A 23,875-nucleotide genomic window follows, 5' to 3' on the forward strand; every position below is an offset into this window, starting at 1 on the left:
TAAACCATCACCAGGGGCTAAATGCTCATCAGGGGTTAACGCATAATAAGAGATACAATCTTAAAAAAAGTTTAAATTATAGCCAGGGGTTTAATCATCGTCAGTGGTTAACTCATCATCAAAGGTTAAATCAACATATGATGTTGATATGATATTATTTTCATCAGTGGTTATACCATCATCAAGGGTTAAATAATAATCAGGGGTAATATCATCATAAGGGGATATATCATAATCAGTGGTTATATCATCAGTTGTTCAATCAACTTCAGGGTTTAAATCAGCATACGATGTTAAATCATCATCAGGGGAAATATCATCATATGAGGTTGAATCATCAGAGGTAAAACCATAATATGTGCTAACAACTAAGGAGCAAATTGAGTGAGGTTATGTATTCACCAATACAGATTCAAATAGTAAAATTTAGACACATGTCAAAGTAAAACCTGGCTTACTTTCCATATACAATGTGAAATACTAAGTTTTAACCATAACAACTTAATAAAATGTAAACACGTTGTAATGCCCACATTTCAATCAACCCACCTTTTATTAATTTAAAAACAACTATAAACAATCCGAAAAAAACTTTAGAATATAAAACTTTGGACTTCACACACTCATTTAACACTAAACAAACACTTTTTTAAATATGAAGTGTGTTACACTTATGTCTTGAAAAAAACATATTTGGAAATATAACAATATCATTTATATAACTAACTACACATTTGAAACCCTTAAAATGACACACACACACGCACACACGCACACACACACACACACGCACACACACACACACACGCACACACACACACACACGCACGCACGCACGCACGCACGCACGCACGCACGCACGCACGCACGCACGCACACACACACACACACACACACACACACACACACACACACACATACGTGTATAAAGTGCATAGTAGCACCTACTCCACAGACCGGCTTAAGTAGCACACTGGTTTCCCTACGTACTACCGCGGTAAGACTTATGGAAAAAGTTCAATGTAGATAAATGAAACACAAAAAGGACAAGATGTGAAGGCTGAAAGCATTTCCTTCCAATACACAAAACCTCGAATTTTACTGCAGCAAGTAGCACCAGTGTGCAGGTGCTACATAGAATTTAATATCGAAGCTTCATGAGTGTGTTACTGTGCTACAAAACGTGTGTGTCTTAACACACACAAACACGTATATGGCGTGTTATGTAGCGATTCTTAAAGTGTAAGATAACTGACTGTGTTGCTATTCGTTTGATGCCAGTTGATGTACTGAAAACTTACACAGATAGGATAATCTTTTTGGCATTTACTTGTATTATTGTTATTGTGATACACAAAGAGCTACATTTGAATGTGTGTGTCCGTTTAAAACAAGCTGCAAACGCGGTTCGACATATATTCGACGTATATGCTGGTTTGAAATAAATGTAGAAAATTTACGTTCCTAAGTTATTATATAAAAACAAAGATTTAAGTATTGTTGTTTTCTTTTTTCACTTAATAGTCGCATATCCACCGCATGAAATGTTTGTTATGATGTGCACGTATATTAAACCACATAGTAGTGTTCGTAGATACAAATTTTACTAAGTGAGATCACATCATATTATGTCCTCACGTGGTTTATTATGAATGTATTTCTTCGTCATCGAAACATATGGTATGTTGATACTTGATTAAGACGAAGTTTTCTTTCCACACATTCAAAAAACACTGCTACATCTGCTTCTTTCAAAAATGGGTCTTATGGCATATGCGGAAAGCGTAGCTAAAGCCAAGCCTGCGCACATGCGCAATCTGGTCAGGAGCTGCGCTTTCCGCTATTACAAAGCACGCAAGCTTTCGTGGTATGTCCTTGTGCCAGAATGTAGTCGTGAAGACTCAGCGACGACCTATAAATAAACTCTGAATTACACACACATGGTATTCGCAGAGTAGCCTATTCAGTATGCATATCCTGAAAAGCTTGGCTGGAGCTACTCTGGCAGCATATTACTTAAGACCCATTTTTGTATGATGCGGGTCTTTAAAAATCTCATTTCGTCTTGTAAATGGAACATCAAACCACGATACTTTCCGATAGAAAATTGAAGTCAAACTGTGTTATGTATAGCAAACTGGCAAATGTCGGTAGCCTATTCTGGCTTGCAGTTTTCCCTTATATCACGGACACTTATATTTCGGTAGTTTTGTTTCACAAGACAAATGGCATTTACCGATAGGTTTTCATTCATTTCTTTCCCTAAAATTCGTGTAATTTTATATCTTAAAAGCAAGACTGTGTTATCAACATAAGGCATTTATTGATAGTACATTCCGTCTTACCCTGACGATTTACTGACCCAACACTGATCCTGAAGGTCTTGGGGAAGGAATTGACCGGCAATGCGTAATTGTAACTGGGCCAAAATGTGAGTGTATGTTTTGTATGAACATGTATACCCCAGGAAACCCGAAACCTTGCGAGCAGTGTAAATTCATTGGAGCAGTGTTCGGTATTTCACCATGAACTTACATAGGGTAAGTAAATTGGAAAAATTAAAATTTTCCAAGTCCAATTTGAAACAACTGTGTATTAACATTGATAACAAAGGTATTGGCTTACATGTAGAAAAATTCCTGACAAATTTTCTTAAAAATGAGAGAAATGTGGCTCCCTGAAGTAGAAGATTGGGCAAAATGGACCATATTCAGGCATTTAGGGGAGAAAAACTGCTTTAATTTGCAAGCCACTACAATAATTTAAGGATTTATACAAACTTACACATGTCTGCAATAACCTCTCAGCAGGGTTTCTCCAATATACTATTTCTTGTGGAGAAATTTGCGTTTTTAATGACCATGTTGGAAAAACATGAATACCATCTGGAGAAGACCAGGAAATCTTATATGAGCAGTGACTTTATAATTCTTTTTGGTGACAAAAAACCTTATTTCCAGCCATTTTTTTGCAATTTCTTTGCTTTGTAGAGGCATATAGTAAGTGTATGTGGGTTGATGTAGAGAGTAGTACGCATCTACCTACACTGAACAGTTTACATCCTAAACTAAAAAACGCGGTGATGTTGCCAATGTTCTAGTGGATTATGCTCACTCAGCCAATGGAATAAATGAATTGTATTCATTCGGGTCTGCTGGCGTTATGTAAAAGGTGATTTAAGGTGAAAGGCTGGGTTAAACAGCTACGCCGAAAAAAAATACTCATTCTTTCTCGCAACACCCGAAATCAACACACAATATGAAATTATCCGCCTCGATCGGAACTTTTATTGTCCGTGTTTAAATAATTAAAATAATTTCTTCACCATCTAGAATTCGAACAACCTTACAAGTAGGACCACTGCCCACTTCAGGTAACTTTAAACAAGTATTTGAGAATGAAACGTCCATAAGTGGTACAAAATATTCAAGGTTGGTATAGGCCGTACGCAATGGGTCGGAACGCAACTATTTTGCCTTTGAAAACACAGAGATCAAGAGCGCAATTATTTTGCCCATGTTTTTCTTTGAAATAGCTTCAATCAACACTATCATAAACAAGCGAGCCCGACAAGAGAATTCTTTCTATGAAATGCATTTTATACCCCTTGCGTTCTCTATTTAAAAGTTTGCAGTACTCTTATTCAAAGTAAGGCAGTACGCTGATCCAAAATAAGGGGAGGGGGTTTCACCCTATCATATTTCTGTCATATTATTGTTACAAGACCACCCTTCGGATAGTAACCTCTGGCAATCACACCAGGCCAATGGGAAATTAATCACCCCTAAATAATAAGTATCGCCTCATGTTAATAGAAGGTCAATGTGCAAGTTTGGAAAATATCTGATGAAAAGTGTGGACTTTATCGCGTAAACAAGCGGAATTTCACAATTTTCTTTAATTCAAGGGGAGATATTTCTGGACTGATTGCTCCGATTTTTGCTCGTTTTGAATAGGGTTTTAAGTCCTCATTGATATGAAGACACTGTGCAAGTATTGTATGAATTGGATGAAAATTGTGGACTTAATCGCTTAAACAAGTGGAATTTCACAATTTTCTCAAATTTAAGGAGAGACAATTCTGGACTTATTTCTCGGATGTTGCTCTTTTAAATAGGGTTCGAGTCCTCATTGATATAAAGACACTGTGTAAGTTTGAAAAGAATCGGATGAAAACTGTGGAATTTATTAGGTAAACAAGAAAAAGTCTATTGGACGCACGGACGGACAGACAGACGGACAACGGAAACCACACCATCATATAAGCTCTTCAGGCCTTCGGCCAGTAGAGCTGATTACACATGGAGATATGGAGCTTCTCCATCTACATTTACTTTCCATCTCTAGCTCAATCCCTTTCACACGCTCCCTTATTATTCAAATAAAAAGAAACACTTATTGATTTATGACATTTAATGAATGAAATGAACAACGTAGAACTATAAACTTGCAAAATGAAAATAAAAGTATGAAACCAGTAAAATTCAAAATAAAAGACAATGGTTTTAAATTACAAATGCAAACAGATGTCAAAAAGAAAAGTATACATCAAATTAAATACTATCTTGAATTTGCATTATTTCTTCCCCTAATTCAAGTGCTTTTCGAATCCTTTGCAGCAGACAGCATCTATAACATTGAGACAGAAGAACAATTTGCTCATGATAAACAATTTCTCATTTTGTCTCAAGGTTTTTTCGCAAATTCCGTGATGAAACAACTATTCTTAAAGATGTGCTTCTTTTAATGAGATCCCTTTAAAGCCCTCAGCTGCAAATTTCTGAAAAAAGGGAATGAGCAGCATATGAAATGTCAATTTCTGACTTTGGAATAATACTGTTATCTGCTGCTGCTTCCAGTTTGGACAACCTAACATAAGAACAAAGTTAGGGCCGCCATTCATTACAAAAATTGAACAGTGCACCAAATGAACAGAGGTTTAGATAAGGGCAAGAATCTGACTTCTTTCTATATCAGTTATTTTTCACTAAGTCCAATGTTGTGGGTACTCATTGGAATTGTCTCATAGAGACGGTTCTAATGAGTACCCACAACATAGAATTTTGATCAAAATTAAGAAAGCTAGCAAGGAAATACCCCACTTATCCAGATCTCTGAAATAAACATTTCCCCCTGATATTATCCAAATCAATTCTCTCATGTTCCTAAACATTTGAAGCAGATGCTAAAACGATCAATGACATAAAGAACTCTTCTCTAAATGTATGCAAAAACAGTAAATGTGATTAATGAGTATTAGGCAAACAATAAAGATTGCATAGAGCACACAAGCGGACTAAGTCAACTTTTACAAAATGTGACTTGGTTCAGTCATTTTCCAAGTCATCAAAATCTTGATTAATACAAGCTTAACCATTCAAATGAAATATTGCATTGTAGTTTGTATTTGCTTCAAGGTGTTGAAGACCAAAAGTTGAGCATAACATTAAAGTCTGCTTTAAATACTGGCAAAGGGTACAGCAGTAACAATGGCGAAGGGTGGAGCAGAAATAGAAAATAGATATAAAAACTGTCGTATGCACTGAGAAACAATAAAAAAAACATAAAAAAGATAACTATTATACAACAAAACTATTGCCAAGCAATAAAAGTCGCCTAGCGGTAGCTAGTCTATTTGTTGCCATAGCAACCAGAATTCTTGACGTATGAACAAAATTAAATGATGTGCATAAAAAATCTCCATATTGCCATCTGCCCATGTTTTAAGTTTTGTGAAAAAATATGATGAACTTTTTAAGTTATTGCAGGATTCAGAAAAGTGTGACTGACCAACACACAGAGCGCAAACCATGTCCCCTCCGGTTACACCGGTATGGGACTAAAAATAGCTTTTAACATATATCGAGACATTTTTTTATCAAACTTGTTTTGTTCAACAATTTTTACTTCAAATTGACAATACAAAGTTAGCTTAAATTCTTGTTCAAGAGGTTGACCTTTAAAGGAATGACAAAATAAATACATACCATATAAACAAGAGCCATGTTGACATGGCCATCCCCGCCGAAATAGTTTGCTTGTATGAGAACATTTGTAGTTATGCTCCGGACAAAACAGATACAAATTTACTATGAAATAAAATAAAGGGAGATAATTCAAAAACTACGGCCGATAGAGTTATAGTTCATGTTCAATGCACTTCTCCTAGTTGCCATCTGTTTATATTTCTAGTTTCAAGTAAATCCCTTCAGTAGATTTGCTCCGGACAAAAAATTTACTTTGAAATTAAATAAAGGGAGATCATTCAAAAACTAAGGTAGATACTGTTATGGTTCTTAGTCACTGCACTTCTACTTGCCATCTGTTTATATTTCAAGTTTCAAGTAAATCCCTTCAGTTGATTTAGAGTTTTGCTCCGGACAAAAATTTACTTTGAAATTATATAAAGGGAAATAATTAAAAAACTAAGGTAGATAGAGTTATGGTTCTTGGTCACTGCATTTCTCCTAGTTGCCATCTGTTTATATTCTAAGTTTAAAGTTAATCCATTGAATAGATTTGGAGTTATGCTATGGACAAAGTTTCTGACAGAAGGACGGACGGAGACTTACTATATTCCCTTCCGAAATTTCATTTCGGCCGGGATAACAAAGGGCTATAACTCCCATTTTTTATATGGGAGTAATGGTTCTTTTACACTGCACTTCTCCTCATCGATATCTATCTACCTATGAAGTTTGGTGTTGATACCTCTTATAGTTTTTGAGATATGCTCTGGACAAAGTTTCGGACGGACGGACAGACAGACAGACGGAGACTATTACAATATCCCTTCCGAAATTTCATTTCGACGGGGAAAATAAGGAGAAATTGGTCATGGTGAGCAATTCCTCCTTTTGTCCCTTAGTGTTCAAGGGCTAATGATACATAAAACAGTTCTAAACAATTATCTGACATTTAATAAAATTCTTGTTGAAGTCCTTTGCTGCAAATTGAAACAGGAACCAATGAGTTAATGAGATGAATACCCCAATATGGCCCCTTGAAGTTGCTGCCTGTAGTGTAGGCCATTAAATTTCAATCCAAAAATGAAATAACAGGAAGACACACAGTACATTATTGCATTTAAATATGAACATTTTATTAAATTCTGTCAAAATGCCATCCTTGAAAAATTAAAAACAAAATTTTATCTACAGACAATGGACAAACAGATGGAATCAAATATAGTCCCCACATACTTTGTATATAGACCTCTTGGGATATAACGACCTGTTTATAAGGGGGCATAGAGTATTAGTTTCTAATGGTACAATATAGTGTTTAGCACAAATTTGAAAATCCTAACCCTTTACCAAACAATGACGAAATTTTACTAGTTTGTTGCAGACGGATCTAGAAATAATTGTGAGAAAAGGAGAAATTGCTCAAATTGACCCACACTTTCTCCTTATCCCACAATGATTTCTCACCTGCAAAAGCAATTTCTTTACATTATTTTACAATTGTAATTGTCATCTGCAACTTCTTCCAATTTAGAAGAGTTCAAGATTTGTCGTTTGGTAAAGGGTTAATCTAAATCTTAGTTACAAAAATGACTAACAGCAAAAGTTCAAGAAAGAAGTTTTACAACTAAGATCAACATCTCAATTAATACACAAATGAGCACTGTTCAAGGTCTCAATTAATACACAAATGAGCACTGTTCAAGGTCTCAATTAATACACAAATGAGCACTGTTCAAGGTCTCAATTAATACACAACTGAACACTGTTCAAGGTCTCAATTAATACACAAATGAGCACTGTTCAAGGTCTCAATTAATACACAAATGAGCACTGTTCAAGGTCTCAATTAATACACAAATGAACACTGTTCAAGGTCTCAATTAATACACAACTGAACACTGTTCAAGGTCTCAATTAATACACAAATGAGCACTGTTCAAGGTCTCAATTAATACACAAATGAGCACTGTTCAAGGTCTCAATTAATACACAACTGAACACTGTTCAAGGTCTCAATTAATACACAACTGAACACTGTTCAAGGTCTCAATTAATACACAAATGAGCACTGTTCAAGGTCTCAATTAATACACAAATGAGCACTGTTCAAGGTCTCAATTAATACACAACTGAACACTGTTCAATGTCTCAATTAATACACAACTGAACACTGTTCAAGGTCTCAATTAATACACAAATGAACACTGTTCAAGGTCTCAATTAATACACAAATGAGCACTGTTCAAGGTCTCAATTAATACACAAATGAGCACTGTTCAATGTCTCAATTAATACACAACTGAACACTGTTCAAGGTCTCAATTAATACACAACTGAACACTGTTCAAGGTCTCAATTAATACACAACTGAACACTGTTCAAGGTCTCAATTAATACACAAATGAGCACTGTTCAAGGTCTCAATACACAAATGAGCACTGTTCAAGGTCTCAATTAATACACAAATGAGCACTGTTCAAGGTCTCAATTAATACACAAATGAACACTGTTCAAGGTCTCAATTAATACACAACTGAACACTGTTCAATGTCTCAATTAATACACAACTGAACACTGTTCAAGGTCTCAATTAATACACAAATGAGCACTGTTCAAGGTCTCAATTAATACACAAATGAGCACTGTTCAAGGTCTCAATTAATACACAAATGAGCACTGTTCAAGGTCTCAATTAATACACAAATGAGCACAGTTCAAGGTCTCAATTAATACACAACTGAACACTGTTCAAGGTCTCAATTAATACACAAATGAGCACTGTTCAAGGTCTCAATTAATACACAAATGAGCACTGTTCAAGGTCTCAATTAATACACAAATGAGCACTGTTCAAGGTCTCAATACACAAATGAGCACTGTTCAAGGTCTCAATTAATACACAAATGAGCACTGTTCAAGGTCTCAATTAATACACAAATGAACACTGTTCAAGGTCTCAATTAATGCACAACAGAACACTTTTCAAAGTATCAATTAATATACAACATAACATTGTTCATGGTCTCAAAGAATAATTCACTTATTTTTCTTTAGCATATTTTTCAACTGATATTTTATGTTCAACCATGATCTGTTTTGGAGAATACTAAATTTGGTTTGTGCTGTAAAAATCTCTCCTTTTCCAGGCAGACCTCTTGTGCCATTTAAATATTGCCCGAAGGCACTGTACAGTGCTTTTTTTTCATCAACTCTCCAAGCCACATGCACTTGTTTTTTCTTTCCTGAAGAAAAATAATAGCATTAAAAGTATATTTGAGATTTATGTTGGCCTTTCTAAATCATCATTTTCAAACATATAAGATCAAATGTATGAGCAGTATTGTCAAGCATTTTGTACAAATCATTGTCTATCACAAACAAGAAATGTGTCCACACGACACGGATGCCCCCAACTGTTACTTTGTCACTACATAAAAGCATAACTGTGTTAATGTTTTAAAGTGACCTAGTTTTTGGCCCGGCATGGCCCAGGTTCGAACTTGGCCTAGAGATCATCTAGATAAAACTTGTAACCAAGTTTGGTGAAGATCGGATGAAAACTACTTGAATTAGAGAGCGGACAACATGCTGAATGTTTAAAACGCACTAAGTGACCCTGTGACCTAGTTTTTTGGCCCGGCATGGTCCATGTTCAACCTTGGCCTAGATATCATATAGATAAAACTTCTGAACAAGTTTGGGGAAGATCGGATAAAAACTACTTGAATTAGAGAGCGGACACCATGCTGAATGTCTAAAACGCACTAAGTGACCCCGTGACCTTGTTTTTGGCCCGGCATGACCCATGTTCGAACCTGGCCTAGACATTATCTAGACTTCTGACCAAGTTTGGTGAAGGTCAGATGAGAACTACTTGAATTAGACAGCGGACACGAAAAGTGTGAAGGACAGACTGACTGACCAACAGTGCGAAAACTATATGCTCCCCTTTGGGGGCATAAAAAAAACTTGCAACAGTTTCCAATCATTATGATAATGCTATGGCCAAACATGACACATAATAAGTATGGCAAACGGTTAGACAAATTATCCCAAGAAACCTAGTTTTTTGGGGTTATTCGTCGAACCGCGCTGAAAACCGGGGTTCTGAAATAATAACTTTTATGTGTCTATGTGCGTCGTCTTGCCGAGAAAATGGGTTCTCAAGCGTAAACTAAGGTTTTCAAATGAGAACCTAGGTTCTCGTGAGAAACCTAGTTTCTTGGGATTATGCCTTGAACCGCTTGCCATAATTAACCTCCAGTTGCCTCCCATTGCTTGGTACATGCTGACGGCATATATGTAGAAGAAAGTGATTTTGAATATTATTGAATTTTCAATACATCAGTATGATAAGAAATAGACGTGAAAGAGTGAATGTTACTCCCCAAAAACATTTTTTTGAACAATGTTCAGACATTGCTAAGTAAGCAATCATTATGGTATAAATAGAAGTTTAATCTCAATTGATAATGTGTAACAATGTATTATTCAATCTTAAGATATCGGCCCACACTGCAAGAAAAACGTATGCACTAAAGACTTTGCAAACATATTTCAATAACTTGAGATATCTGCAAAAATAAAGTTCTTAACAGCGTGTTTTCATTCTGTCCAGCCCGTGTGTAATCATATGTGAACCCCATTAATCCTGCACCCTGAATAATATGTGTCCCGTATTCCAAACGAGCAAGTTTACGCCGTCCAACGCGTAATTCTGGGAACCTAGGTTCTCATGAGAACTATGGTTCCCAAATGAAAACCACAGATTTCAAGAGAACTTAAGTTCTCGTCATCAGAACTATGGTTTTCACAGTGTAATTCTGGGAACCTAGGTTATCATGAGAACTATGGTTCCCAAATGAAAACCACGATTATTAGATGCATAATCCCAAGAGACTAGGTTTCTCATGAGAACCTAGGTTCTTACCAGAACCTTGGTTTTCAAATAAGAACCTAAGCTATCGCCGTTTGATGCACATTTAATGATAACTTGGGCTCTGATGAAAACCTAGGATATCAAATAAAAACTTGGGTTCTGGAAGCCATGTGCAATCTTCAAGAGAGAACCTAGGTTTTCGTGAACCTAGTTTCTTAGGATTATTCGTCAAACTGCTTGCCATAAATAAGTGTGTAGAAAACAGGAAACATGAATTGTATTGACTAACCTTCATCAGACAACCTCTTTTCTTTGGGTTGCAGGGTGGATGACTCTGACCCACCACTAGAGATCCTGCCAATCTGCTGCGTCATTTGGACATTCTGGGTGCAAGCATGTGGTCCATCGATCTGTGATTTTCCAACATCTAAAAACATGCTTAATAATAAAATATGAAGGCTAAACTTATTTCCTTAATGCCAACACTCTATCAAAGATAACAGAAGCACTATGGTTTTAAGACCATAGTTCAGGTGCTACATACAATGTGTGTGTTCTCAAGTGCTACACAAACTGTGTGAGTAAGCAATCTTACATACAAGTATTCATTATATGATCAACAAATACTAATAATGATCATCCTTATCACCATAACTGCTTTTTTATAATCATCATCATCATCATCAACACCACCACCATCATCATCAGGGTTGGAAACTAATTTTTTACAATTGGTTGCCCGCATAACCATCTTAAGTATTTTGGTTAAACAAATTATTGAATTTTAAGAATTGTCTTAGATATTCTCCGAGAAACTTTCAGAATACCGGCCCAGGAGTTACGAAAGCAACACCTTGAATCAAAACCAATCCACCTGCTAGAATCCATGACTTGCATGGACTCTAATCATGCAAACCCGTTTAGTCACCTATTTTGATATGCAGTGCTAAATGGTGGGTGTATTCTATTCCTTCAACCCCCACAGCCAAAAGGGCAATGGCTTGAGAAGTAGGAGATGAAAGTCAACCATTGGTGGGACTTGAACCCACATCTGCTTTACCCCTAGACTATAGACTACTTAGTCACGTTATTTGGTCAACCAGCTTACACTTGGTGCTCAGGTGAGCTAAAACAAGAGAACCGCATAACGAGACTAGGTTTCTCATGAGAACCTAGGTTCTTACCAGAACCTTGGTTTTCAAATAAGAACCTAAGCTATCGCCGTTTGATGCACATTTAATGATAACTTGGGCTCTGATGAAAACCTAGGATATCAAATAAAAACTTGGGTTCTGGAAGCCATGTGCAATCTTCAAGCGAGAACCTAGGTTTTCATGAGAAACCTAGTTTCTTAGGATTATTCGTCAAACTGCCTGCCATAAATAAGTGTGTAGAAAACAGGAAACATGAATTGATTTGTATTGACTAACCTTCATCAGACAACCTCTTTTCTTTGGGTTGCAGGGTGGATGACTCTGACCCATCACTAGAGATCCTGCCAATCTGCTGCGTCATTTGGACATTCTGGGTGCAAGCATATGGTCCATCGATCTGTGATTTTTCAACATCTAAAAACATGCTTAATAATATAATATGAAGGCTAAACTTATTTCCTTAATGCCCACACTCTATCAAAGATAACAGAAGCACTATGGTTTTAAGACCATAGTTCAGGTGCTACATACAATGTGTGTGTTCTCAAGTGCTACACAAACTGTGTGAGTAAGCAATCTTACATACAAGTATTCATTATATGATCAACAAATACTAATAATGATCATCCTCATCACCATAACTGCTTTTTTATAATCATCATCATCATCATCAGAAACACCACCACCATCATCATCAGGGTTGGAAACTAACTTTTTACAATTGGTTGCCCGCATAACCATCTTAAGTATTTTGGTTCAACAAATTTATTGAATTTTAAGAATTGTCTTAGATATTCTCTGAAAAACTTTCAGAATACCGGCCCAGGAGTTACAAAAGCAACACCTTGAATCAAAACCAATCCACCTGCTAGAAAATGAAAGTCAACCATTGGTGGGACTTGAACCCACATCTGCTTTACCCCTACACTATAGACTACGTAGTCATGTTATTTGGTCAATTAGCTTACACTTGGTGCTCAGGTGAGCTAAAACAAGAGAACCGCATAACGGGTGCCACGCTCGGCTGCGGGTGCAGGTTTGAATAAATGAAAGCTTGTAATTTTTATTTTTTATTTTTTTTAGAGGTCAGTGACCTTGGCCTTTGACCTAGTGACCCAAAAATGGGTGTGGCATGTAGAACTCATCAAGGTGCAGCTACATATGACATTTTAAAGTTGTAGGTTGAAGCACTTTGATTTTAGAGCTAATGTTCAAAACCTTGACAAAATGTAAAAGTTTTTAGCACGACGAAGACGAGCTGGCTATGACAATACCTCGGGTTTTCTTCTAAAACAGCCAATCTAAGTAGAGCTTTGTCACAGACGTGACGTATACCCCCATATGCTGCATTGACACAGAATATTTTGCATGCCGTCTTCACAAAACAAGAGAAGCTAACTTATGGTGATTTTTAAGAATTATTAAGCCATTATCATTTATGGCCATTTTGATCTTTGAACCCTTGAATTCTTTCGCATGACATGCTGTCCAATGACTGCACAAAATTAATGTACAAAGTCATTTTAAAATCTCACAATGAATGACATAGTTATGGCCCGGACAAGCTCATTTATGGCTATTTAGACCTTTCAACTCAATGTGTGACCTTGACGTTGCAGATATCGACGTTATTCTTTCGCATGACACACCGTCAAATGATTGTGAACAAATGTACCGAGTATTTTAAAAATCTCACAATGAATGACATAGTTATGGCCCGGACAAGATCATTTATGGCCATTTTTGACCTTTGAACTCAAAGTGTGACCTTGATCTTGGGAGATATCGATGTAATTCTTTCGCATGACACACCCTCCAATGATGGTGAACAAATGTGCAAAATGATTTTGAAATCTAACAATGAACAACATAGTTATGGCCCGGACAAGCTCATTTTGGAGACAGACAGACAGATCGACAGACAGACCGACCGACAAAGTGACTCCTATATAGCCCCAATTACCAGTAATGGGTGTATAAAAAGCATAACAGAAAGTAGCTGTTTTAAACAGTAGTAGATAGTTGTAAGCTCAAAACCGTTTGTCACCCAGCTAATTACAAGTCAGGCATTCACTGTTAACTTATCATTCAAAGAGTTGTATTGTCTTACCTTTGCTCACATTATCAAACAGTACATGGTGTGCCTTTTTAAGATGACCCGACTCAGTGGCTGATAGAATGCTGGCTACTTTTGTTAGCTCCACAGCCCTGTTTGAAAGTCTGTACCATTTCTTATGTACATCAACAGTGTGACCCATATGGTCTGTTATCCAACGGAGCTCTGTTTCTTTCATGTCTAGCAATTGTAAAGTTGTAGCTAGATATTTTCGCATCTGTGTAGCAGTAACTAAAGATGCATGTTGAAGCTCTGCCATCACACAAACTTCTCTTACACAGTCAGAACCACGAAGTGACTTTAACGAATTCTTGTAGAGCCTAGCAAATATGTAAGGGTTAGTTTTGTTCATGATGAAGGATTCTCTATGCTGCATTAACATGTCAATTGCAGCAACTGTCTCCTCAGGGAATATAATGGGCACTTTCTTGCTTCTTGCACCTTTCCCTTTCACATACCCAAGCTTCAGTCTCTCTGCTAACTTCCTCTCTTCAATAGGTAGTGCATCTAGTTCTTCTTGACAAATGGAACTTCCTTCACATATATTTTGCCAGTTTTTTATTCTTAATTTACTTGGTTCTCCTCCTCTTCTAGCATTAAAGGTTATTAGCCTTGAAAGAGTGAGTTTTGATAGCATCAAATACCGCCCTGATGTTGGCTCAAAACTGATTTCAGAAATTAGCCTATTTATTTCAGTCACTGTCTTTTCCTTCAGTTTTGTAATGTCACTTGTAAGTGGCAACAACTCCACTTGGTCTTCTTTCTTTGTTCTGATGCTATTGTTGCAGTGTTTGGAAGTCTTAGCCCATTCTCCATCATACAATTTGAACATTTTCTCAATCTTTTTCAGCAAAACATCATCATTCTGGCGTAAAGCGATGCCCTCCGCTGCAGCAATAAGACCTTTTATACCTTGGCCACACTTCAAAGCTATATTAGGCTTCTCAACAATGATTCCACTTTCAGAGAATGTAAATTCACTTAATGTTTTCACACCATGAATTATCTCATTCCAGTGTTCTGTATTTATCAATTCCATCCAGGAATAGCTTTCGCAATTTGAGACCTGTCTTATGCTGATTAGTAGTTTGGCCAGTAGTCTTACTGTCCACGATGTATCACTATGTTCTTTTCCCTCCTCAAGCAGAGACTTTGCATAAGTACTCAAAAGGAAATCGTTTTTCACGATAATGAAAACTTCATCTTTCTTTCTCATTTTATCTAGGAAAATCTCAAACAGCTGTTGAGCAATTTTGGTGGAAGAAGCAGCAGACTGCATCACAGTTGATATAGACGATATGGAACTCTGAATAACATTTTTCTCTTTTCCAAGAAAAACAGATGCTTGACACTTTTTTCCATGTCTCCACAACTGGGTTTTTAAAAAATAACCATAACAATGAGGGCAAGCTTTATACTCCTCTGCTTTCCTGGAGCTACTTGATCGTTTGAAAACATGAAGTTCCCCACCAATGTCTTTGACTTTGGAATTATGCTTGAATGTACCTTTGTTTGTAATAATTCTCCAAATATTTCTCCTTTCTTTTGAACCCAATGGTTTAGATAGAGCTTCTTTTACAAGTTCTTCTTTAGGATGTTTTGCAGTAACATGCCTTGGAATGTCACACACTCGTTTATCGCATATGAAACATGTGTGTTTCCTTGACCAGTCTCTTTGCCCTTTTCCTAAGGCATCTCTTCTTTGTTCAACTGCAATAGCTAAAAGAAAACACAAACCTTTTACATCATTAAGCAATACATGTGTGAAGAGTATGTGACAAAAGGGCTCAACATTAACGGTTGTCCTATTGCCCCAGGCAGGTAAAAGTTGGGTCCAGGCAAGTTATTTTATAACAAATTTATGACTGCTTTACATTCAGGGCAAGTAGATTTTCTATGCACTTGCCCACCAGGGCAAGTTGATTTTTAGGTTAAGGTTGAGCCCTGGACAACTACAAATTAGTTTACTTGACACAAATATCAAAACTACATGACAATGCATAAGGTAAATGCACAAACAAGACTGGGAAGATGACCCACAATCACCCACATAAGTCATAGTGTCATATAACACAAATGACTTATGTAAACAAGTAAATGTGCCCATGATTTGTTATAATAGTAAAAGACCACTAGATTAAACTTCATTTAAATATAAAAATGTATGGATCGCAGGGATATGAAAATGTATGGGTCCTAAGGTTTCTTTCACCTTGTTTTTGACTCCATGTGACCCACTTTTGATCTTGTCCACGAGTTCAGTGCATTTTGTTTGTACATGTATGTTTATAAGTAACAAGACTATTGCCAAGCAATAAAAGTTCCCTACCAGTAGCTAGTCTATTTGTTGCCATAGTAACCAGAATTCTTGACGTAGGAACAAAATGAAATGACGTGCATAATCTCCATATGGCCATCTGTCCATGTTTCAAGTTTCATGAAAAAATATGAAGAACTTTTAAAGTAATCACAGGATCCAGAAAAGTGTGACTGACTGACAGACTGACTTACACACAGAGCGCAAACCATATGTCCCCTCCGGTGAAACCGGTAGGGGACTAATAATGATAGAATGATAGAAAAACCTTACTCACTTGGTTTTGTATCGAGAACAGAACTTGACACATGGTGGACCTGCTCTTCAGCTTGTTTGTCTTTACCTTCAGATGAGTCTGTTAAATATAAAGTTGAGTAGTATACAGGGCATAAAGGGCACCTAAAAACAATTTTTTTAAAACAAGTTCATTTGAACTGATATCCCCCGCCGAATAAATTATGTTTATAAATGGGTGCAGAACTAAAAGAAAAGTTGTATGTGAAGCGTTGTGCCTTTTCTCAATTATGTTTTTAACTCATTTGTAGCTGTGATGAGTTTGCAGCAGACAATAAAAAGCAGATGCCATATTTTTTAATCAGGATTATGGCAATGACCATAATCCCATTTATTTTGGGGCTGGCGGTTGGACTGTGTTAGTCTTAAACAAGATGCGTTCGTGAAACCGCTATGCCCCCATTACCACTTTGACCTTGAATGATGACCTCAACCTTTCACCACTCAAATTGTGCAGGTCCATGAGATAGACATGCATGCCAAATATCAAGTTCAATATTACAAAAGTTATGAGCAAGGTTAAAGTTTTTGACCTTGAAGGATGACCTTGACCTTTTACCACTCAAAATATGCAGCTGCATGAGATACACATGCATGCCAAATATCAAGTTGCTATCTTCAATATTGCAAAAGTTATGGCCCCCAGTAGGTATTTGACCTTTGACCTTGAATGATGACCTTGACCTTTCACCACTCAAAATGTTCAGCTGCATGAGATACACATGCATGCCAAATATCAAGTTGCTATCTTCAATATTGCACAACTGATAAAAGAATGTGAAATTCAAAGATAAAATGGCCGTCAGTCAGCCATCGTGAATCGAATTAAAAAAATAAAATCATTTCGGCCCATTATGGTAGGAAACACTTCTGTAACATTTTGTTGAATTCCGTTGATTGGTTATGAAGATATAGTTGATGACCGACAAAAGAACGCAAAATTCAAAGACAAAATGGCCACCAGTCAGTCATCGTGAATCGAATTTAAAAAAAAACAAGATGTGTTTGTGAAACACAATGTCCCCCTATATGACGTTTGACCTTGAAGGATGACCTTGACCTTGACCCTTCACCACTCAAAATGTGCAGCTCCATGAGATACACATGCATTTCAAATATAAAATTGCTAGCTTCAATATTGCAGAAGTGACATTACATGAGCAATTTTGACCCATATATTTGACCTTGAAGGATGACCTTGACCTTTCACCGCTCAAAATGTGCAGCTTCATGAGATACACATGCATGCCAAATATCAAGTTGCTATCTTCAATATTGCAAAAGTATTCATAAAACAAGCGATTTGGGCCACATATATTTGACCTCTGACCTTGAAGGATGACCTTGACCTTTCACCACTCAAAATGTGCAGCTCCATGAGATACACATGCATGCCAAATATCAAGTTGCTATCTTCAATATTGCAAAAGTACTCATAAAATGAGCGATTTTGGCCACATATATTTGACCTCTGACCTTGAAGGATGACCTTGACCTTTCACCACTCAAAATGTGCAGATCCATGAGATACTTATGCATGCCAAATATCAAGTTGCTATCTTGAATATTGAAATACTGCAAAAGTGTACATTAAATGAGCAATTTTGACCCATATATTTGACATTTGACCTTGAAGGATGACCTTGACCTTTCACCACTCAAAATGTGCAGCTCCATGAGATAAATATGCATGCCAAATATCAAGTTGCTATCTTCAATATTGCAAAAGTTATTGCAAATGTTAAAGTTGGCGCAAACCAACCAACAGACCAACCAACCAACAGACAGGGCAAAAACAATATGTCCCCCACTACTATAGTGGGGGATATAAAAATCATTTCGGCGCATTATGGTAAGAAACACTTCTGTACAATTTTGTTGAATTCCAATGATTGATTATGGAGATAAAGGTAAAGATATATCTCAGACTGACGGAAGGACAACGCTAATACTATAACCCCCTCGCCTTTGGTGGGGGATAACAATACACATATTGCCATCTGTCCACATACAAAGTTTCATCAATCAAACCTTTAATAGTCTTAACATAAACACATTTTTGGATGGACGGACAGACGGAGGGCAAACCTAAAGTCCCCACCAGTAGGGGACTAGTTACGACTTCACTCACCAGTGATTCCTTAGTTTTGCATTGAAAATGTGTAAAAAGGCAAAGTAGCACAAGGAAGATTCAGAATGACATCGAAGCTAAAGCATGTGGATCGTTACATCACCAAAAACAGCTTATTGACAGGTTATTAATAATGATGTTATGACAGAATTCTTACTTCTGCAAGTTAATATTTTGGTTAAATGATGATCTCTTGCTGACTTATACAGAAAATCAACCCAACATATTGAATGCATATTTACCATGAATCGCTAACTCTGTATCCCTTGAATCACTGTCAGAACTCACATCACAGTCAGGTTTGTAGTCTGGATCATTATCTGAGACATCCATCTCTGTATCAGAATTGTCCTCTAAAGCATAACTGAAGTACATACAATTCATTTGTTAAAAATGAGTCTCATTTTGTTATCCTTTCTATCAGATGTCTTCAAAAAGCAGCGGAATAACAATTTGAATGAAATATTTCAATACATTAGAACACCGAAACAAAAGGACCATGATGGCCCTGTATCGCTCACCTGAGTTATCATAGGATGGTTTGATTTCATTGAAATATACATTCTAATTGGACAACTAGAGGGCACACAAGGTTTTTCTAAAATATTAGCTCATCTAAATCTATCTTCCTATGAAGTTTGGTGTTGATATCTCTCATAGTTTTTGTGTTTTGCTCCGGACAAAATTTAAGTATGAAAAATAACAAAGGGCAATAACTCCTAAATTATTCAAATGGGAGTTATGGTTCTTGTACACTGCACCTCTCCTGATCATGATCTATCTACCTATGAAGTTTGGTGTTGATACCTCCTATAGTTTTTGTGTTATACTCCGGACAAGGTACCGGACGGACGGACGGACGAACTGACGGACGGTCTAAAAACTATATGCTCCCAAAAATTTTTTGGGGGGGCATAAAAAGCTCCGGAAAATGAACACCGAACAGACAGACAGACGGATGGACAGTCAGATTGCTATATGCCCTCCTACCCGGGCATAAAGAGGTTGAAAAATTTACTTCTGGGACTCTTCCACTTTGTCCAATCTTCGTCTCTTGAATCGACGAGGTTCAGTCACACCAGACTCCTCTTTCTTGAAATCCGTCCTTGACCTTTTATTGACCCATGACCTCCTAATTGACATTAAAGCTGAGGATGACCTCTCCAATCTATCTCCACTGAAATGTGAAAAGAGATTTACATTCAACCCAATGAATCATTCAAAAGAGCTTTAACTCATTCATACCTGTTACAATTTGCAGCAGAGGACTTATTATTTTTTCTTTTCCAAATAAAAAATTTTGATATGAAATTATATACACTATCAGCCCTTGAAAATGTTGTCACAAATAGAGAAATTGCTCATGATGAGCAATTTCTCCCTTTGTTACAAGATTTTTAAATGCTGTCGGATACAAGATGCAACAAATTCGTCTGCAATCACCAAAGTTAAAGAGTTTAAGCGAACTAACACCAAACATCGAATGGCCAAGTATAAATAAGGATCTTGGGGCATGTATTTCTGACCTTGGGTCTGTAAAGGTAACATCATGCAGCAAATAACTTTGAATGAATGTTTTCAAATTGCTATTGTTATCAACATTTTATAATTACTGCTTTGTAAATCATTTGACCTTGAAAACATTGTGACAAAAGGATAAATTGCTACTTAAGAGCAATTTATCCTTTTGTCACAAGGTTTTCAATAGTAGCATGTTGCAAGACGAACAAGAAAAGTGTCACAAAACGTGACATACGCCCCCAAAGGAAATCATTGGTAGTAAAATTTGAAGGGTATGAAGATGTTTGGTGTTGATTCCTCTTATATTTTTGGTGTTATGCTCAAGACCAATTTAAGTATGAAAAAGAACTAAGGGCACTAACTCCCAAATTATGCAAGTGGGAGTTATGGTTCTTGTACACTGCACTTCTCCTCATCAAGATCTATTAACCTATGACATTTCGTGTTGATACCCCTAACAGTTTTTGTAGAGGACAGTGTTCGTGGGGTAGAACGACGGACTCCAGATCCGAAGGTCGTGGGTTCAAATTTGTGGTGAGGGGGATCAACCTTTGCAACTTTTCACAATGCACATTTTGGGGCGAGTACTGGTGATGTATCCAGGAAGCAGAATCGACAGTGATTGATCTAAGTTGTTAGAACTTGTTTCACAATCGATGTAAAATAAATATGTTTAAACTAAACATTTTTTGTGTTATTCTCTGGACATTTAAAAATTGAAAAATAACAAAGGACAATCATTCCTAAATTATGCTTATGGTAGTTATGGTTATTGAACACTGCACTATTCCTCATCGAGATCTATCTACCTATGAAGTTTGGTGCCGATATCTCTTGTAGTTTTTGTGTTTTGCTCGGGACAAAATTTAAGTATGAAAAATTACAAAGGGCAATAACTACTTAATTATTCAAAGGGGAGTTATGGATTCATGTACACTACACTATTCCTCATCAAGATCTATCTACCTATGAAGTTTATTGTTGATATCTCTTATAGTTTATGTGTTATGCTCCAGACAAAATGTTAGTATGAAAAATAACAAAGGGCAATAACTCCTAAATAATTAAAAGGGAGTAATGATTCTTGTACAATGCAATATTCCTCATCAAGATCTATCTACCTATAGTTTTTGTGTTTTGCTCCGGAAATATTGTAGTATGAAAAATAACAAAGGGCAATAACTCCTAAATTATTCAAATGGGAGTTATGGTTCTTGTACACTGCACCTCTCCTCATTGCGATCTATCTACCTATGAATTTTGGTGTCGATACCTCTTATAGTTTTTGTGTTATGCTCCAGACAGGTACCGGCGAGCAGACTGACAGACGGACTGACAGACGGACAAGTCTAAAAACTATATGCCCCCAAAATATTTTTGGGGGGCATAAAAAACATCCAGAAAATACATTTCTCTTAAATAAAAATTGGTGAACACATTTTATCAAATGCTTTGATAGACAAGCCATCCAGAACACTCATCAAAATTATATTGATATTGTTTTTTATTTTATTCGAAATAATTCAACATTATGGATAAAGAAGACCCATATGAATTTTGTGCATTCATTGTGAAAGCAATGTCAGCAACCTGAAACTAGTATACACCCCTTTACAACTTTGTTCTGTGGCAGATATAATAATGAGAGTGCCTCGCTTGTCCTATTTTGTTCACTTGAGAATCAACCATAAATTTTCAAATTAAATATCAGTTATAGGCTCCACTCGTCATACCTAAAAGAAATATTGTAGAGGCAAAATTTGTGACAGATGGATGCATAAACAGAAAACTATCAAAAGACAGTTTCAAGCTTTTAGCAGAAATTAGCACATAATAATACTCACCGTAAAGCTTGAAAATAGGGTACTTCCTCCGAAATATCACTCGCAGAGTCCTCAACCATATCATCATCATCTGAATAAATGATGAGGTATAATATGAAACGGAATTGTCAGTTGATTTAACGTATGATACAGGAATATGTCATACATACAATGTTTTGAATTCTATAGTACTACAATGACAATTTGTGTAAGGAACTGAACTTACATGTACCAGTCTGAAAGCATATGAATGATGATCCTTTTAACTAACCATCACTAGACAGCAACAGAAGCACCATTGTCACTCAACATATAATGCTACATACCAAATTTGGTAGCCCTAGGCTCCACTGTTGTGGACAGGAAGATTTTTAAAGTGTTCACAAAATAGGCCCTATATCAGCCTATTTTCAATATTGTGACCCCTGGGGCAGGGTCAATTTAAACCCCAGGGGCATGCTTTGAACAAATTTGAAAGAGGGTCACCCCAGGAACATCAATGTGAAGTTTGATCAAAATTGGACCAGAACTTTAGGAGAGATGTTTGAAGAAAAAGTTAACACATGCACGCACGACAGACACAGGATCATGACATAAGCCCCGCTGGCCTATGGCCAATTTAGCCTAAAAACTGCAATGAGCAGTTTATTTCGTTGTCACAATTGACCGTGGGTGATTAGTTTTTACAAATCATCTTTTTTTAACCATTAAAATGTCTTTACTTAGGTTAATTTAATAAAAGGGTTTGCTGGAAATCTATTAAAATGTCCCTTATACAGTAAACGCCACAAGAATATAACATTGTTCTGCTTCTACATAATCATTGACTTAAAGTAAAATGAGTAAACACTCAACAGAATAAATGCATCAACTTACCAATCTTTGCATTATCTGTAGATAAAGATTTGTCACTGACATCTTCAACTCCATCTGTATCAAAATAAAATCTAGATAAGGCATTTTAACAATTTCACAAAATAAATTCTTTGGAAATTTGAAAGAGTTTGCAGACAACGATTACAATTGTAAAAGAATATGAAGAAATTGCTTTGGAAGGATATAAATCATTGTGGAATAAAGAGAAATAGCTCATTTTGAGAAATTGTTCTATTTCCCACAATTATTTTTAGAATCCTCTGCAAAAAACTAATGTACCGTAATCTCATTATTGTAAGGCGACAGATTAACCCATCAATCTACATATACCTACACGAAATCATTGTGATAAAACAAGAAATTGCCAATACAGAATACTTTCTTGGTTACAATTTCTTTCACTAAAATTCAAAGGGAAACCATCATTATGTCAACTAAAAGTTGAACTCTGCAGAATCTGTTTATTTCATACATTACATTGAATATACCGTAATCACCCCTAGAATTCGGACACCCTGAACGTTCGGACGCCCATGATTTTTTTGCAAAATATTTTTTATTTTTTCTTACATTGGCATACTCAAGGTTTTCATATTCTTGATATCTTCGGACACGGTTGATAAAGCGGTCTACAGGACGCCATTTTGGAATGTATTGATGTGGATTATTGTTGATCGTCGTCAATTTATCAGACATGCACTTGACAGACTATATTTTTTTCAGACAACGGGTTAATTAGTTTAAGAGCTAACTGCGTACCATAGTATCTAACAAAATCTTAGATATAATTCAAGC

The 23,875-nt window shown here is 36.4% G+C and overlaps 1 protein-coding gene across 1 annotated transcript in view; it reads right to left on the reverse strand.

Annotated features, from left to right (window-relative positions):
* Nucleotides 1-4,435: 4,435 nt before the first annotated feature.
* Nucleotides 4,436-23,875, reverse strand: part of LOC127871587 (uncharacterized) — a 43,751-nt gene continuing 24,311 nt past the window's right edge. The window contains exons 6-14 of the mRNA XM_052414661.1: nt 23,081-23,134; nt 22,226-22,295; nt 19,879-20,037; nt 19,103-19,224; nt 16,713-16,790; nt 14,113-15,837; nt 12,279-12,416; nt 11,138-11,275; nt 4,436-9,211 (exon numbers count right to left, since the gene is read on the reverse strand). Coding sequence (XP_052270621.1) covers nt 9,006-9,211; nt 11,138-11,275; nt 12,279-12,416; nt 14,113-15,837; nt 16,713-16,790; nt 19,103-19,224; nt 19,879-20,037; nt 22,226-22,295; nt 23,081-23,134 — 2,690 coding nt within the window. The 3' untranslated portion in view covers nt 4,436-9,005. The remainder of the gene's footprint in view (nt 9,212-11,137; nt 11,276-12,278; nt 12,417-14,112; nt 15,838-16,712; nt 16,791-19,102; nt 19,225-19,878; nt 20,038-22,225; nt 22,296-23,080; nt 23,135-23,875) is intronic.

The sequence above is a fragment of the Dreissena polymorpha genome, chromosome 3 (genome assembly GCF_020536995.1).
Source record: "Dreissena polymorpha isolate Duluth1 chromosome 3, UMN_Dpol_1.0, whole genome shotgun sequence".
Taxonomy (NCBI): Eukaryota; Metazoa; Mollusca; class Bivalvia; order Myida; family Dreissenidae; genus Dreissena; species Dreissena polymorpha.